Source organism: Stegostoma tigrinum, chromosome 5 (assembly GCF_030684315.1).
Source record: "Stegostoma tigrinum isolate sSteTig4 chromosome 5, sSteTig4.hap1, whole genome shotgun sequence".
Classification (NCBI taxonomy): domain Eukaryota; kingdom Metazoa; phylum Chordata; class Chondrichthyes; order Orectolobiformes; family Stegostomatidae; genus Stegostoma; species Stegostoma tigrinum.
The window spans coordinates 113,999,234-114,018,339 of record NC_081358.1 but is presented as its reverse complement, the minus strand read 5'-3'; the positions used below and the strand labels follow the sequence as shown (position 1 = coordinate 114,018,339).

General features: G+C 43.3%; 1 protein-coding gene across 6 annotated transcripts in view; it reads right to left on the bottom strand.

Moving 5' to 3' along the window:
• LOC125451557 (microtubule cross-linking factor 1) overlaps window positions 1–19,106 on the bottom strand; it is a 196,565-nt gene that overhangs the window by 149,984 nt on the left and 27,475 nt on the right. For all 6 annotated transcript variants that reach the window (XR_009445791.1, XM_048528771.2, XM_048528772.2 and 3 more), the window contains exon 3: window positions 15,390–15,548. Coding sequence is in view for 5 of the 6 variants with exons in the window: in XM_048528771.2 (XP_048384728.2) it covers window positions 15,390–15,548 (159 nt within the window). In the remaining variant the exon portion in view is untranslated. The remainder of the gene's footprint in view (window positions 1–15,389; window positions 15,549–19,106) is intronic.

Genomic DNA, 19,106 nt, shown 5'->3' with positions numbered 1-19,106 from the left:
TATAAAAAAAGAACAACGAGGAATTAGCAACGTTGATAAATCACTTTAGTTCAAATTGAGGGCCTGTCTAAACTCCTGGATCAAATTATGACTCTATTACTTCCACATCCATTATTCCCTGATTCAAACACAAAACAGTGCGTGAAGCCAGAGTGATCAAGTAAAAATTGACATTTCACACTCAAGCTTGCACAATAAACCTGCAGCTCACTTCTCAAATGAATAATGTGGAAAAAAAATGCAGAATTAAACCTCATTAACAATTCACAGAATATGGATTGCCTTGAATGTGATCTTAAACAAAAAGCAGGACAGTCAATCATCAGGACTGAAAGTGAGGCTTTTGAAGGAAGTGAGGGTAGAAATTGCAACAGGGCTAGTCATAATTTTTCAGTCTTTCCTGGACTCAGGGAGGCGACAAAAAGATTAAGGAATTGCAAAAGTTATAGCCTTGTTCAAGAAAAGATAATCTCAGCAATTATAGGCCAGTCAGTTTAACTTCTGTGGTAGGGAAGCTTCTAGAAACAATTATTCAGGATCAAATTAGTAGTCACATGGAAAAACATGGGTTGATCATGAAGAGTCAGCATGGATCACTATAGAGGAAATGGTTATCAACTAACTTGATGTTATTTTGAAGAGATAACAGAAAGGATCAATGGTGATGACGCTGTTGCTGTGCGTGGATGGATTTCCAGGAGGTGTTTGATACAGAGCCACACAATAGACTTGTGAGGAAAGTTATAGATCATGATATAAAAGGGACAATGGCAACATGGATACAAAATTAGCTCAGCAATATGAAACAGAGATTAATCGCCACTGGATACCTTTCAGGCTGGGGGAAGGTTTGTAATGGAGCTCCCTAGGGCTCGGTATTTTCCTGATATATATTAATAATCTGGATCTTGGTAAGCAGGGGACAATTTCAAAGTTTGCAGATGACATTGAACTTTGATGAATTGTAAGCTGTGAGGAGGACAGTGTAGCACTCCAAACGGACACTGACAAGTTGATTAAGTGGACAGATAGGTTGCAGATGAATTTCAATGCAGAGATACGTGAGGTAATGCACTTTGGCTGGAACTACATTGAAAGATGATAATAAAATGGTGGTTACATTTCCAAATGAGGTGTAAGAGTAGAGGGACCTGGGTGTATAAATGAACAGATCATTGAAGATGGCAGGACCAGTGGAACAGTGTCCTTGGCTTTATTAAAAGGGCACAGGGCACAAGAGAAAAAAGGGATGTTGAACTTGCATGAGACTATTACTAGACGTAAGCTGGAGCAGTGCATACAAGGACAGGAAACACTATAGGAAAGGTGTGAAAAAGAAGTAGGAAAACGATGGGAAAGAGTGAAAAAGAAATTTACAAGCATAGTTCCTGAAATGAGGATAGATTGAAGAACTTGGGACTGCTCTCCTTGGAGAGAGGAAGGAGGTTTAATAAAGGTTTTCAAAATCAAGAGTAGCTGAACAGAGTAGGTAGGGAGAATCTGAGATAATAAGGTGTGAAGCTGGATGATCACAGCAGGCCAAGGAGCATTAGAGCAGCAGGAAGCTGACGTTTTGGGCCTAGACCCTTCTTCAGAAATGGGGGAGGGGAAGGGGGGGTTTCTGAAATAAATAGGGAGGGAGAGAGGGGGAGGCGGATAGCTGATGAATAGAGGAGAAGATAGGTGGAGAGGAGACTGACAGAGATGGAGCCAGTAAAGGTGAGTGTAGGTGGGGAGGTAGGGAGGAGATAGGTCAGTCCAGGGAGGGTGGGCAGGTCAAGGGGGTGGGATAAGCTAAGTAGGTAGGAGATGGAGGTGGGGCTTGAGGTGGGAGGAGGGGATAGCCATGAGGAAGGACAGGTTAGGGAAGCGGAGACGAGCTGGGCTGGTTTTGGGACGTGGTGTGGCCGGGGTGGGGGGACAGATTTTGAGGCTTGTGAAGTCCACAGACCTTCTCCCTGACCTGTCCTTCCTCCCACCTATCCCCTCCTCCCACCTCAAACCACACCCCCATCTCCTACCTACTAACCTCATCCCACCCCCTTGACCTGTCTGTCCTCCCTGGACTGACCTATCTCCTCCCTACCTCCCCACCTATATTCACCTTTATTGGTTCCATCCCCGCCTCTTTGAACAGTCTGTCTCCTCTCCATCTACCTTCTCCTCTATTCATTTTCTATCCGCCTCCCCCTCTCTCCCTATTTATTTCAGAACACCCTTCCCCTCCCCCATTTCTGAAGACAGGCCTAGGCCTGAAACGTCAGCTTTCCTGCTCCTCTGACGCTGCTTGTCCTGTGTTCATCCAGCTCTACACCTTGTTAAATCTGATTCTCCAGCATTGGCAGTTCCTACTATCTGTTTTCAAAAAGTAAGAAGTATGAAAAGGCATTGATTTAAAGTGAGGTGCAAAAGAAGCAAGCGGGATGTGAGAAAAATCTTTTTCACACAGTGAGTAGTTAGTGTATGGAAATGCCTGGAAAGGTGATAGAGGCAGGCTCAGTTGAGACAACCAAAAGCACTTTGGGTGATTATTTGATTAGAAATATTGTACAAGGCAATGGGGAAAAGGAGACTGACACTACGTAATGATGCTCATTCAAAGAACTGGTATGGACACAATGGGCTGAATGGCCGCCTGTAACAATTCTTGAATGGCCAGAGGAAAACAAGCAGCAGCACAGAAATTTTATTAAAGTGAAAGAAAGTTATAAAAATATAGTCAGGATGGTTAAAATACTACACAAGGCTAAGGAAAAAGATGTAACTGAAGCAGGAAACAGATATTTCTTAAGGAAATAGATAATTCAACTTCAACAGCCACAATCACTAAGACTAAAGACAAAGGTTCAGAAGATAGGAATGCACATGTTTATATACTTTACTTTAGGATGTGGTCAATGTACAGACTGGACTGCCCATTGGAAGTCTCGGAAACATTTTTACAGTGAGAAACCTCAAAGGGAAACTGGTTAGATGTTTGAGGGCACCAGTAACTGGGCAGCATTAGAGACAAAGCAAACAGACTGCTGGTCACATGCCCATAGCACAGCTGGTTCTATGTTCATGTGTAAAGCTTCTTCACAATGCTGACTGCATTGGTGTTTATTTCCAGCATTTTCTATTTTTATTTCATTATACTCAGTCTTCAATGATCTAAGTATTATGATCATTTGACTCAAGTTACCACTGTTAACTATTAACCTAACGCCTGCTCACATATCCTCTTTATACTTATTTATCTGTTCATGGGACAAGAAGCTCCCTGGAGTATTTCTCTGTGCATTAAAAGCTGAATAAACACACTGTCGAATTGGATTCTTATTTATACACTAAGAAACTAGCTGCTGTTTGACTGATTCTGATGTTTGATTGTGACACGTTCTTTCCTAAGAATTGAACAGACGCTCAAAATGTTGCCTCTGCCCATACACAACTGGCCTGCACGCAGCTTTAACTATCACAGTGGAAGGAGAGCCTGACAGTGCTATCAAAAGGCACACAATCACAGGAAACAGATCCTCAATGGATCCTGTCTACGTTCAAAGTGTGCTTCAACAACAACAACAATGTTAAAAATGGCAATTACATGGCTGGAGAGTGAATGGGTAACCACTAGAAATTAAAATAACAAATGCAAGCCACGTCAATGTCGTTGTACACACAGAAGCGAATTTCTGCGCAGTCTGATATCAGAGGGGCAGGGCAGGTCAGGAGGGCACTTAGAAGAACTTGTCGAAAAGATAATGGAGTCAGCTTTAGAGTAGGTTGTAGGCTGGGCCGCAGAGAGTTCAAGCAGCATATTACATAAAGTCCACAGTGACCAGGAAATGCTGTTTGTGACTGTCTTTATGGTGTTTTGGTATACTGTGAAGAAGTGAAAATGTGATTTGAGGACTTCATACAGGGAACTGCATGAGAGCAGTGACATTAGGCTTCGTAGTAGAAATGGAAAGTTAGGGATGGCTGACAATTTGATGAGCCAGTGTGGGTTTCTGCGTAGGTGAGCAGGTGGTGATGGGACAACAGTTTGAAATGGGTCAATGCCAAATTGTGGGTACAAGTAATTCACAATGTCAGGAGCATGGGGCCAGGATAGGAAGATAGCACTGAGACAGGAGGGGTTCATACCCAGGGATTGAGCTCTGTGCAGACATGGGGAGTAAAACCAGAGGGACAAAAGTTCGGAGTTACAGGAATAGAGATAATGGGAACTGCAGATGCTGAGAATCCATGATAATAAAGTGTGAAGCTGGATGAACACAGCAGGCCAAGCAGCATCTCAGGAGCACAAAAGCTGATGTTTCGAGAAGGTGCTTGGAGTTACAGGAATACTCAGTTTGTAGGGGAGAATGAAAAGCAGAAGCAGCTGAATAGACGACCTGTATCTACCTGTTACTGAGAAATCCACCAATAAGGGCGGCACGGTGGCTCAGTGGTTAGCACTGCAGCTCACAGCACCAGTGGCCCAGGTTTGATTCCAGCCTCAGGCGACTATCTGTGTGGAGTTTGCACATTCTCCCCGTGTCTGTATGGGTTTCCTCCGGGTGCTCCGGTTTCCTCCCACAGTCCAAAGATGTGCAGGCTAGGTGGATTGGCCATGCTAAATTGCCCGTAGTGTTCAGGGGTGTGTGGGTTATAGGGGGATGGGTCTGGGTGGGATGTTCTAAGGTTCGGTGTAGGATTTTAGGGATGGGAGACAGCTGAGCAAAAAGATATCAAAAGGCAGAAAGCAAGGTGAAGGAGTGAATGAGCAAAATACAAGTTATTGTGGTCAATGAGAATTCCAGAGTGTGACTGCATTGCATTTTTTTGGAGTGGATGAAGAAGAAAGAGGGATTGAATATAACGTGTGGTGATGGAAACACAGAAATCTCTGAGGGTGGTCACTCACCTGCAGGAGGTTAAGAGGCTGTGGGAGGTATTTTAGTGGGGTATCTGTGAATATGGGGAAGGGACATCAGGGAACTGTAATCAGCTAACAAGGGTTAGGAATCTTTTCCTCATGGGTGGAGAAAATGAAAGAAGAGGCAAGTGGGTATTGAAAATAAAACCAAAATAAGTAAAAGTACAGAATTCCACAGAACCCCTACATTGTGAAAGCAGCCCATTCAGCCCAACAAGTCCGCACCGACACTCCGAAGAGCATCCCACCCAGACTTAGCCCCCTACCCCATCCAATCCCTGCATCTGAAACAAAAACAGAAATTGCTGGAGAAACTCGGCAGGTTTGACAGTACCTGTGTGGAGAGAGAAGCAGAATTAAAACATTTCAAGTTAATTGACCCTTCTTCATAATTGACAGTAGCTAGAAAAGCATGGGAATAATGTTGAAAATGGGAGAGATGGAGGTGGGGCAAGGAGTAAATGGGTAGGCAGAAATGGAGACCAGAGAGCGAGAGAGAGAACAATGGTTAGGGACATCCGATAGTCTGCTCAGGAGAAAACAGATGCAAACAGGTTGGGGAGAGATAATGGGAACTGCAGATGCTGGAGAATTCCAAGATAATAAAATGTGAGGCTGGATGAACACAGCAGGCCAAGCAGCATCTCAGGAGCACAAAAGCTGACGTTTCGGGCCTAGACCCTTCATCAGAGAGGGGGATGGGGAGAGGGAGCCCACCGACTCCCACAGCTACCTAGAATACACCTCCTCCCACCCACCCTCCTGCAAAAATTCCATCCCCTATTCCCAATTCCTCCGCCTCCGCCGCATCTGCTCCCACGATAGGACATTCCACTCCCGCACATCCCAGATGTCCAAGTTCTTTAAGGACCACAACTTTCCCCCCACAGTGATCGAGAACGCCCTTGACCGCGTCTCCCATATTTCCCGCAACACATCCCTCACACCCCGCCCCCGCCACAACCGCCCTAAGAGGATCCCCCTCGTTCTCACACACCACCCTACCAACCTCCAGATACAACGCATCATCCTCTGACACTTCCGCCATTTACAATCCGACCCCACCACCCAAGACATTTTTCCATCCCCTCCCCTGTCTGCTTTCCGGAGAGACCACTCTCTCCGTGACTCCCTTGTTCGCTCCAAACTGCCCTCCAACCCCACCACACCTGGCACCTTCCCCTGCAACCGCAGGAAATGCTACACTTGTCCCCACACCTCCTCCCTCACCCCTATCCCAGGCCCCAAGATGACATTCCACATTAAGCAGAGGTTCACCTGCACATCTGCCAATGTGGTATACTGCATCCACTGTACCCGGTGCGGCTTCTTCTACATTGGGGAAACCAAGCGGAGGCTTGGGGACCGCTTTGCAGAACACCTCCGCTCAGTTCGCAACAAACAACTGCACCTCCCAGTCGCAAACCATTTCCACTCCCCCTCCCATTCTCTAGATGGCATGTCCATCATGGGCCTCCTGCACTGCCACAATGATGCCACCCGAAGGTTGCAGGAACAGCAACTCATATTCCGCCTGGGAACCCTGCAGCCATATGGTATCAATGTGGACTTCACCAGTTTCAAAATCTCCCCTTCCCCTACTGCATCCCTAAACCAGCCCAGTTCATCCCATCCCCCCACTGCACCACACAACCAGCCCAGCTCTTCACCCCCACCCACTGCATCCCAAAACCAGTACAACCTGTCTCTGCCTCCCTAACCGGTTCTTCCTCTCACCCATCCCTTCCTCCCACCCCAAGCCGCACCCCCAGCTACCTACTAACCTCATCCCACCTCCTTGACCTGTCCGTCTTCCCTGGACTGACCTATCCCCTCCCTACCTCCCCACCTACACTCTCTCCACCTATCTTCTTTACTCTCCATCTTCGGTCCGCCTCTCCCTCTCTCCCTATTTATTCCAGTTCCCTCTCCCCATCCCCCTCTCTGATGAAGGGTCTAGGCCCGAAACGTCAGCTTTTGTGCTCCTGAGATGCTGCTTGGCCTGCTGTGTTCATCCAGCCTCACATTTTATTATCTTGCAAACAGGTTGGCTGAGCTTAAAGCAGCCCATGTCTCGACAGGGTTTAGGGTTTGGGGTTTGGGGTCATTTAGGACATGGAAGAAGGTATTCAGGTATAAAAATTACCGAACTCGATGCTGAGCCCTGAGAGCTGCAGGGTGCCCATGCAGAAAATGAGGTGCTGTTCTTCTGGCTTGTGCTGAGGTTGGCTGCATCACTGCAGAAAACCTGAGACAGAAATGCTGGCCAGGGAACACGGCAGTGCGTTGAAGTGGCAAGCAACTGGAAGCTCAGCGTCATTTCTGTGGCCATGAAAATGGTTATTGTGCACCTCACAATGGCTAGAGGGACTGGCACACGTTTCTTAGCCCAGTTCATGCTGCAATTCATTGAGGGGAACCTTAGCTCGGGGTGCTGCAAAAATCCTAGATGTGTTTCCGTGCAATATTTCTGTCAGCAGAACATTATTATAGCTGACAGGACAAACTGGGTCATCCTCGCTAGTGGAAGGATTCTGCAAGTAAGCTATTGCATTCACAGAAAAATGGTCTGATCTTAGTTGGGTAAATTACCATATAAACACTTCAGCTACAAATGAACATCGATCATCAAGACTTAATAGCTCTCCTGGTTTGTACAATAGGCTCTGTGGTTCCAGTCAGTTGACTGGCTCTGTGCTACTTTACAGCAGGACACTATAAATGGAGGTACCCAGCAGCATGTTTACTTTCATCGGGATGCAGAGCTAAAAGTCACGGTTTGTAGAAAGCACACGAAATATCTCCAGGACTGCATTGTAGTAATCGTCAGACACTTGTCTGTGCTAGGCACTGAGAAGCAGTTCACCGGGCTCACCACTCCCTCCCATCCCCCAGCCTGGCTATCTGTTGTTTCATGTTACATTGCGAGCTGCAGGTTCACTCTTTGGCTGATTGCTACAAATAACAGTACACAAATTGTGCTTTCATGCTATTTATCTGCAGGTTCACGGAAATGGAGCCTTAGAACACTGGGAAGAATGAATGGTAACAGTGGAGGGTGTAATGTAGCTGAAGCATTAGCTAGCACTACCCAGGGCATGGGAATAGATTAAATTTCTTATTTTCATGGCAGGAATTTCTGAAACTAGATTTACAACATTGGAAACTTCGATATTACAACACCCATCCTCCAATAAGCAGTCAAATTAACTATAAATTCCAAATCCCAGCCTGTAACAATTTTAGCTTTGTCTGTAATTTAAGCAATTTATTGATATTGTACTATTTTCACACAGAATAAATCAGTATTCAATACATGAATACACATTTTTTCAATTTAATATCACTAGCTTGACAGCATTGGCTGAAGGGTAGGGCCTGCATATTAATTGAAGCCTCTGTCCCTAAGTTAACTCTGTTGATGGCCCTGCATAATCACAGCCAATGTGTAATTTATGCATCAGGTCACTTTACAAAAGCCTTCATTCATTGCAAGATTAAACTAATTTGTCCACTTAACAACGATACCAAGGATCAGCAAAAGATGCAAATTCACAATTCCCCTCTTATCATTTCTACACAATACAATTACATGTCTTCACATAGTAGAAATTCTAGGTTTCTTTCTAATCCTTTAATATATCCTTTTTGCTTTATTATCAAAAAAGGGAAAGGCGATGGTCGAGTGGTATTATTGCTGTACAGTTAACTCAGAGACCCAGAAAACATTCTGGGGACCTGAGCTCGAAATCAGCCATGGCAGATGGTTGAATTTGAAATCAATGATGACTGTGAACCAATCATCGATTGTCAGGAAAAACCCATCCGGTTCACTAATGTCCTTCACGGAAGGAAACTGCCATCCTTACCTGGTCTAACCTACATGTGACTCCAGACCCACAGCAATGTGGTTGACTCTTAACTGCCCCTTGGGCAATTAGGGCTGGCAATCATTGCTTTCTGGCCAGTGACAGCCTCATCCCATGAATGAATAAAGGAAAATAAATGATTACATGGGGACCCTAAAAGGATAGCTGAATATTAATAAAAATAGAACCAGCACCTCAGTAAATAAAAATGAAAAGTATCTCCAGTGTATTGCCAAAAATACAGGCATTCAGTTTCCTCTTCTTCACTTTTCAAGTTCCATTCAAATGCTCCTACTGACTGCACCGGTGTGCTGCACATTCATCCAGTTTATTGTACAGTGTGTGATTGCAACAAGCCAGAGGACAACTGAGTTTGTAGTGAAGACCACAACACTGGGGATGGCCAGTTTTAGGACTTCATGCAGAACAGAATGGCAGATCTGGCTGCACATTTTGGCTAATCCAGCAAACTTTCCACAGGGTCACAAACCACGTTTCGGAAAACTGCTGAGGGGTATTTATTCAAAGGAATACCGTTAATGAAAGAATGTTGGCCTTTTTTCTATTTGACATAGTTTTATTGCACTTGTGATGACTAGCAGATGTTAAAGAAGTTCAGATATAAAGGATTCACAGCTGGGATTCATCACAGTTGGATCTTGCTCACTGACAACACTTGACTCTCCTCCAACTCCACGTTTAAGTTAGGTCTTGCAAGTCTACTTTCTAATGAGTAAAGTCACTAAAAGCAAGGAACGTGAATCAATATGGCATTAGTTCTATTCTTTGAATATTATTATTTCACCTTCATCTGGGCTAAACAGCACAGTTAAGAATGCCTCACCATTATTAATACTGCTCCATTTTCTAAAGTTTGAATAAGACAATGAGGAACCATAACCTTATCAGAAAGTGAATACTTCATCCAATAAAACACCAGTGGGCACTAGTCATATCTATTAAAAGAAATAATTTTGTTGCTCTCATTCACTTTCCATTCTGTCAGGAAAATCCACAGGAGCTATAAACATCCAGCTGTGTAAGTACAGAAAGAAGCATTTCACCTCTATTCACATTTAACACCAGTGGGATGCCACGTCAAAGCAGAAATGCTCCTAACAGGGTAAAAGCTCAGGTAATTCTTGGGGTAAAACAGGCAATAGAGCTATGCACAGTTGAGGCAGGTTTTGACCATTTCTGTCTGCCTGTGCAGCTACTCTGGAATGAAAAGGGACTGCTTTATGGTTTTCTTTTAATTTACACAGTCACAGGAGGTGAATAGCCCCAACTAAAGGATTCACTGATGGTACTGTATGACAAAGGGAGCTGGTGAGACTCTCTCTCTTGTTGGAAATGATACTGCCTACAGCACAAACCTTACTTGTGACTTTTATCAGGCCCAGCCTGGATCACGCCAATGTTTTACAGCAGATAGAAATGGACTGTCTCACCATCTGAATGATATTGAACATTTCAGTCATTGGCAAACATTCACCAGTTTAGACCCTGGGGTGGAACAGAAGGCTGAATGAAGATAGTTGGACATGCTCCTACAGTTTCAAAATTGTTTGCTCTAGTCCAGCCTGTGACTAACTCCTCCCTGCCTCTTAACATGAATTCAACTCATCAACATTATGTGATTGTTTCAGATGAGTGAACAAAGTAATTTACCTGGGTTTAACAATGTTCTGCTTTCTTAACAGCCAGAAAACATTTCCACATGATTTACCACAAAGCCATATGCTTTAGGAAGATCTTGGCATTGATCTCTGCTCTGTCTCAACTTAACTGACCTCAGTTGAATCTATAGACTTGTATTTCTTCACACGGTGTAACTGTCACTGGTAAGGGCGTTATTGATTGACCCTAAACACCCTTGAGAAGCGCTGGTAAGCTTTTCTTTTAAATTACTGTATCCATGTCGCGTAGGGAGCCCCAGCTGTGCTGTTAGGGAGGGAGTTCTGGGATTTTGACCCAACAACAGTGTAAAAGCATTGATGTATGTCTGAGTCAGGATGGTGAGTGGCTTGCAGGGAAACTTTCAGGGGATGATGTTCTCATGCATCTGTTGCCCTTGACTTTCTATATGGTAGTGGTTGTAGGTTTGGAAGGTGCTTTTGAAGTAGTTTTGACAAGTTACCGCAGTTATCCTGTAGATCATACGTGCTGCTGCTACTGAGTGCTGGCAGTGGAGTAAGTGAGGGTTGTCCCAATAAGTGGGCTGCTTTGTCTTGGATGGTGTTGAGCATCTTGAGTGCTGTTGGAGGTGCACTCATCCAGGTAAGTAAAGAGTAAACCACTGTGCCTTACAGATGGGTACACAGACTTGGGGAGTCAAGAAGTGAGTTTCTCATTGCAGTATTCCCAGTCTTGGTGTTCTGCTCTAGTAGCCACATTAATTATGGGGCTCGTTCAGTTATTTTGTTAATCATGGTAACACAAGATGTCAATGTTGGGGAATTCAGCAACGGTAATGTCACTGAATGTTACAGGGAGATGGTCAGATCCTCTCTTGGTATTAGTGGTCATTGCTTGGCTTTTGTGCGGCTAAACATTACAGCCTCAAGGTGTTGTGCATGGACTGCTTCGGTATCTGAGGAGTAACAAATGGGATTACAAAAAGATTCCAATTGCATCTTCAAAGATCCCAGCCCTTCAAGCTCCACTTCCCTCTAATGGAGATCATTCCATGTATTAATCACTGCTCGGGAAGAATCGTTTCCCAACTAAAACCACAAATTTCTCTTTTATCAATTTGTCCCTGTGTTCAATTGTAGTTTAACTTGAATATAGTGAGGATCAACCCTCTCTTAAATGCTGTATGTAGCAAATCATCAATGAAACACCTTTTCTGAGAAATTTCTTTGTTTCCAATTCGATGGGATCTCCTTTATCATCATTCCTAAAAATTGATCAGTGCAGGTTCAATCTCCGATCTCCATTGGTTATATACCTCTGCCACTAGAAAGTAATCTATTTTGAGCTCTTTAATCCTAACCAGGACCTCTCTGCCTGTGATGTCAAACTCATTAATTTTAATTATAGGAAGACAATGATGGCTGATATTTAGTCGTATCTTCCCTCGAGAAAACCTCCAGGAAATTATCATTTATTAGGTTAAATGCTTTCAGTTTGACCTTGTTTGAATCCTAAATCTCAGATTATCCTGTTGTTCGAACACTGCTTGCCAGTAATTTATACAACATGTGTCCATGGGACCAGGCGATATTCATGGTTAATAGGTTAATGTGAGGATCAGCCTTTTTGGCAAGTTGGGAAGCAGCATTTACTCCAGGAAAAAAGGAGAAGAAAATACGAGTAAGTCATGCAAAATAAAACATTTTACCACACTGGCAATAAAAAAGGGATTTGTTTTTCCATTTCAAATTTTAAACAAATGTAAAATAAAACTAATTATAAAACTATAAAGCTAATTTTTAAAATGATAGAATACTATTATCATGTTTCAGTGCAAGAGCAATGTAATAGCAGTGAAGGCTGGTACAATGACAACATTTAAAAGGTATCTGGTTGGGTACATGAATAGGAAGGGTTTAGAGGGATATGGGCTAAGTGCTGGCAAATGCGACTAGATTTATGCAGGATATCTGTTCGGCATGGATGACTTGGACCAAAAGGTCTGTTTCTGTGCTGTACAACTCAATGACTCTGTAATTGGAGTCGAATAAAGGCAAAATACTGGGGATGCTGGAAATATGAAGCCAATGCAGAAAACTTAGCAGAACAGAAGCATCTTGTCAGACTTGACATGTTAACTCTGTCACTCTCTCTTCACAAATGCTGCCAGACCAGCTGAGTTTCTCCATCATTCTCTGTATTTCTATAGTCACCCGTTTCACTACATTGTCAAGGAATATGTTTCAACATCATGAAATATCTCTCACTAGATTGATTCCCTGCACGAACAGGATTGCCCTATCATGAGAGAGAAAGTAAATTGTGTCAACTGTGCAGTCTCTGGAGTTTAGAAGTGTGAGGTGAGCTCATTGAAACATTCAAGTTTATGGAGGGGGTTGACAAAGTAGATATTGAGAGCTAGTTTTCCCTGGCTGTGGGGTTTAGTACATGGGGCACTGTTTAAGGAAAAGGTAAATTATTTAGCACTAAGAAGAGGAGAAATTTCTTCATTCAAAGAGACATGAATAATTCATCATTGATTATATTCTGGCTGTGACAGACAGATCTTTGATATTTCAGGCAATCAAGGGATATGGGGTGCTGGATGGAAAGGGGATTCGAGACTAACCATCAATCATGAGTAGTTGGAACAGTGCAGTAAGCTGAATGGTCTACTTCCTTTTTCTTCTCATGTCCATATTCTTAACCACCACTTAATTGATTTAAAATCATAAATGTCATCACGTTGTTCAGAAATTTGATTTTAAAAATCATGAATACATAAATTTGATTTTAAAGTTATAAGCATCAAGTGTGGAGGAATCAATTTAAACATGATCATATCTGTGGCCAACGGTAAAGCATGAAGACAGGTATTAAAAACACTGAGAAACAATGTTCTGCATGTCCACTCAGCAAGAGTGCTATGCAGCTCAATAATAATGTCGTGGGAGGGAATAACAGGCAGAAACAATATCCTGTAAAAAAAAGTACAATTTCAAACAAACCTTACAAATCTAAAATGGATGGTTTGTGAATTACCAAATTGCCAGCTCTTTATTCTCACTCTCCACGTTAACTGAGTGTTCATTGTACGATTCCAGTAAATTCCAAACTGCTAAACCTAATCGCTTCATCATTCACACAAATACTATTACAGCTAACGTTAAATGTTTCTGATCACAAACCAGTGACACAGTTTCACACACCAGAAAACTAAGTGCAAATATCTTCAACATGAATAAGATTTATTTTTGTTGCAAATGGTTTATTTGGCTTTCCATTAGTATTTTACCCAGGGCAGTAAAACAAAAGAGATAAAAATCCAAAGTTATCTTTTGCTAGAAGCATCTGAAGAAGTTTGCTATGTATAATGGTCTAGTCAGGCACCTTAAAAATTTACCTACAATGAAGCAGTATGAAATACGAACACTAAATTTCTCCTCATCAGCACATTTCTTATAATAATGCGCTGTGAAATGATACAGCTGAGTAACACATTCAACTCAGAAGCCTTATTTTATGTCCTGGCTTGAAATAGAAGTGCTGAAATAAATACCAGTGACACAAGACTCTCAGACCACATGCAGCTGGCATATTTGCTGGTTCCACAGAAAGTTTACGTCTTCATTCCCAGTGTAGTGCTGAAACATTTCCCATCAACAGTTTTGAATCTCTTAGGAAATAAAATACTTCACTATCATAGGAATACATTCATCTCAGAGATAGCAAGAACTGTGAATGCTGGAGTCAAAGTTAATACAGTGTGGAGCTGGAGGAACACACCAGGTCAAGCAGCATCTGAGGAGCAGAAAAGTCAATATTTCAGGTTTACACCCTTCATCAGGCTCTGCTGATGACTTTCCTGCCGTGTTCTTTTATTCCACAGTGTGTTGACATACCCTCTCATCTGATACCTTACATTAAAATTCCCAGCAGATTTTGGTGACACAATACTTGGAGGAAAATCTGAAGATGTAGGAAAATTCAATGTGAGAGGCACAATGAATGGCAATAGAAATGAAGCGGCAAGCATCAGCAGTGACAGATTAAAAGCAACTGATACTTTTGAACGTGACTTGAAACTGGGTAGGAGACAATATATTTCTACATCCAGAGTTCCCTGCTGGTCATATTTATTTTGCACAGGATCGAGTTTAACCTGTGCAAAACTTACAGGGTTAAAATAGTGCTCTGACATTCATTGCTGAACTAAGGGAACCGGCATTTGACGGGAAACGTTTAGTTATCCAGGTGGCTGGCTATGTTTGAAAGAAGAAATAGTGAATTATTCACATGGGAGGTTATCCACTTTAATCGGAGGGACAGATCTGCAGAGTATTCCTTCAATGTTAACAAGTTGGATAGCATAGTCATGCAGCAAGTCAATAAGTCACTGAAGGCCTACATGCAAGTACAGCATGCGATTAGGAAGGCTTGTAACATGCTGGCCTATGTTGACAGGGGATTTGAGTACAGGTGTGTTGAAGTCTTGCTTCAAGTGAATAGAAACTTTGGTTAGACCGCACGAGGGTACTGTGTGCATTTTTGATCGCAGGAAGAATATTAGTGCAATGATGGTTCTCCAGACTTGTTCCTGGATGGCAGGACTGTTCTATGAAGAGAAACCGGGACTGTATTCTCTAGGTTTCATAGAATGAGAGGTGATCTCAATGCAAATTATGAAATACTTTTAGGGAGGGATAGGGTAGATGCAGGGAAGACAGGCTCCCCTCCCCTCATGGAATTAGGACTGAGAACAGGACGTTCCTTTTCAACTGCAGAAGAGTCTTCCCAGACTTGAAATGTTACTTCTGTTACTCTCCCTGCACAGATGCTGCCATAACCTTTGGAATTCTCTTTTGCAGGGGACTCTGGAAGCTCAATCATGGAGAATGCTTCAGATTTCTGATTATCAGCGTATAAAGGGCTATGGGGACAATGTTTAATGCCAGCAGTATTTCGGATCCTGAGCTCACCTCTTTGATCCTATCCAGCTCGTTCTGCAGGGTTTGCTTGGAGATTTCTACTTCAATTAGTCTCTGCCGCAGGGACTCGTTCTCATCCTCCACAGTGACGCGCTTCTCCTCCACGCTCTCCAGCTCATGGTGCAGCCGCACAGAGACATCTTTGGCAACCTGCAAGTGACAGCAAAACAATACCAACTCCATCAATGCAGCTGAAATTCTCCTGGAAAACTATCCTTCAAAATAATCCCACAAGGCTTTGCAGGAAAACAGGGATGCTGAGCCATATAAACCAGATCCAGCACCCTGACTTGAAATTATATCACCATTCTGTCACTGAGTCAAAATACTGGAGCTCCCTCCCCGACAGCATTCTACACTAAATGGATTGCAGAAGTTCAAGACATCTCATTATCACCACGTTCTAAAGGCTAATTAGGGATGGGCTATAAATGCGGGCCCAGCCAGCTTTGCCCATAACCCCTAAGAGATTAGAGAATAAAGAAAACGGTCCATCATCCCTCACACCCACATATGCAATAATAACCAAAACAGAATCGCCCTCGTCCTCACGTATCACCCCACCAACCTACGGATCCAACGCATCGTCCTCCGACATTTCCGTCATCTGCAATCCAACCCCACCAAAGACATTTTACCCTCCCCACCCTTATCCGCCTTCCGGAGGGACCACTCTCCATGGCTCTCTTGTCTGCTCCATACTCCCCTCCAGCCCCACCACCCCCGGCACTTTTCCCTGCAACTGAAGCAAGTGCTACACCTGCCCCTATACCTCCCCCCACACCCCCATCCCAGGCCCTAAGAAAACTTTCCACATCAAATAGATGTCACTTGCACTTTTGCTAATGTGGTGTACTGTATCCACTGTTCCCATTGTGGCCTCCTCTACATCGGGGAAACCAAGCGAAGGCTTGGGGACTGCTTTGCAGAACATCTACGCTCAGTTCGCAACAAACAACTACACCATTTCAACTGCTCGTCACTCCTCGGATGACATGTCCATCGTGGGCCTCCTGCATTGCCACGATAATGCCACCCGATAGATGCAGGAACAGCATCTCATATTTCGCTTGGGAACCCTGCAGCCCAAGGGTATCAATCTGGACTTCACAAGCTTCAAAATCTCCCCTCCCCCAACCACATGTCAAAACCAGCCCAGCTAGTCCCCGCCTCCCTAACCTGTCCTTCCTCCCACCTCAAGCCCCACCCCCATGTTCTACCCACTAATCTCATCCCCACCTCCTTGACCTGTCCGACCTCCCTGGACTGACCTATCCCCTCCCTGACTCCTCACCTACATTCACCTTCACTGGCTCTAAGCCTGCCTCTTTGACCTGTCTGTCTCCTCTCACCCTATCTTCTCCTTTATCCATCTTCTATCCGCCTCCCCCGTCTCCCTATTTATTTCAGAATCCCCGTCCCCTCCCCATTCTTGAAGAAGGGTCTCGACCCGAAACGTCCAACTTTCCTGCTCCTCTGATGCTGCTTGGCCTGCTGTGTTCGTCCAGCTTCACACCGTGTTATCTCAGATTCTCCAGCATCAGCAGTTCCTACTACCTCTGATCCATGCTGTGTTCACTGGCAATGATAATGTGCATCACAGGCAGTCTGATCATCCTTAGCTAAGCTATTCGACGGGTTCAGGCAAAGAATTATGGTTGAGCTGACTTATCTGAGGGAAAAGCTCGTGGAATCACATCCCTGAAACGGGATTAACATCTAAAGCAGAGGGAAGAATTTTGAAGCAAAATATTTTGTTGTGTTTATTTGACCAGACATAAGTTTTCCAAGTGACTTTTTACTTATGTTTCAGTCTATACTCTGCCACAAACCGAAACACCCCACAAACATTGAAAATAATATGAGAAGTTAACAATGCAACAAAGTAAATTAGCTCATCATAGGAGACTTTCATATTCATGTGGATAGGGAAAATTAACAGTTGTGAAGGTGGCCATGAGGAAAGAATTCATAGAGTGCATTTGGGACAACTTCCTAGAACAATATGTCGTGGATCCAACCAGGAATCAATCTGATTTGCTTCTCATTTTGTCATGAAGCGGGTTTAACAAAACATCTTAGAGAAGAAAACAAAACCCCTGGGAACAGTGGCCATAACTTGGTAAAATTTAACAGTCACTTTGAGAGTGAGAAACTTCACTAAGAATAATTACAAAGGAAATGAGGGCAGAGAGGTAGCGAGTGAGAAAAGGAGTTCAGCAAAAAAGATAGGTGAAGGATAATGGCAGATATTTAAGAAATAGTTCATGACCCACAGAAGAAGGTGCATCCTAGTGTGGAGGAATGGTTCTAGGAAGGAGAGAAACCAACCACAGTTAATCAAGGTACTTAAGGACAGCAGCAAATTGAAAGAAAAAAGTAAAATAATTATGGCAGAGATTAGAGATAACTAGAGGATTGGAAGACTGCTAATGTAGTACCCTTATTCAAAAAGAGATGCATTAAAAAAAAGCTAGCTATAGGCCAGTTAGATTAATATGTCGTTGGGAAAATGTTAGAGTCCATTATAAAAGATCCTTTAACAAAGCATTTAGAAGTAATCAAGCAGGGTCAGCATGACTTTGTGACAATTTATTACAGTTCATTGAGGAGGCAACAAGCAGGAAAGATAAAGGGGAAGTAATAGATGTAATATATTTTGATTTCTAAAAGGCTATCAATGTTGTGACATAAGTAAGGCTAGTTAATAAGACCCTCTGGGATTGGGAATAGTATATCAGCATGAATAGCGGGTCAGATAACGAGTAGATAACTGAGTGTTCGGGTAAAGGGCAGTTTCAGATGGCAACTTGTAACTTGTGGCATACCATTATGATCATGGCCAGGGCCTCAATTATTTACAATGTGGTTATGAAGGGAGAAATTGAGAGGAACATATTTTTTGTTTCTCTCTAGAACAGTCAGAAGCCAAAAATGAGGGGTGGGGTGTTGGAACCAATGGGTGAATATGGTTTTAACTTTCTAATCAGTGAAGAATTCATACACTTTAAGCACTGACTTTCCGGTTCTTTTCAAATATACTGGGCTGCTGGGAGTTTCAAGCACTTTTTGATTTGGTTTTCTTGAAAACTAGTATCAGGGGGTCAAAAATAATTCACTGCTATTGTTCTGCATTATCCACGCAAAAACAGGTGAATGACATACAGGCAAAACCTGGCAAATGCCAGAAGATGCAATAATAGTTTTGCTGCAAATGGTAACTTTCCTTTAATCATGCTCGCAAAAACTGTTGGACATTTCCAATATTTTTCAGAAACAAAAGCAGAAGTTGCTGGAAAAGCTCAGCAGGTCTGGCAGCATCTGTGCAGAGAAATCAGAATTAACATTTCGGGTCGAGTGACCCTTCCTCAGAACTGATGGTAGCGAGGAAAATGTGTTCCCTCATCAACATCTTTATCTCAGGCTCACCGCAGTGCTCCAGCAAAGCTCAGGACAAGCTGAAAAAACAGCACCCCGTTTTCTGCTTGGGGACCCTGCAGCCTTTGGGACTCAATACTGAGTACAACCAGTTTGGTGCTGTTCTTCCAGCTGGCACTGAGCTTCACTGGAGCACTGCACCAAGCCTGAGACTTTGGGGGGTTGACCAGGAAACACATTTTCCTAGCTACCATCAGTTCTCAGGAAGAGTCACTCGACCTGAAACATTAACTCTGATTTCTCTCCACAGATGCTGCCAGACCTGAGCTC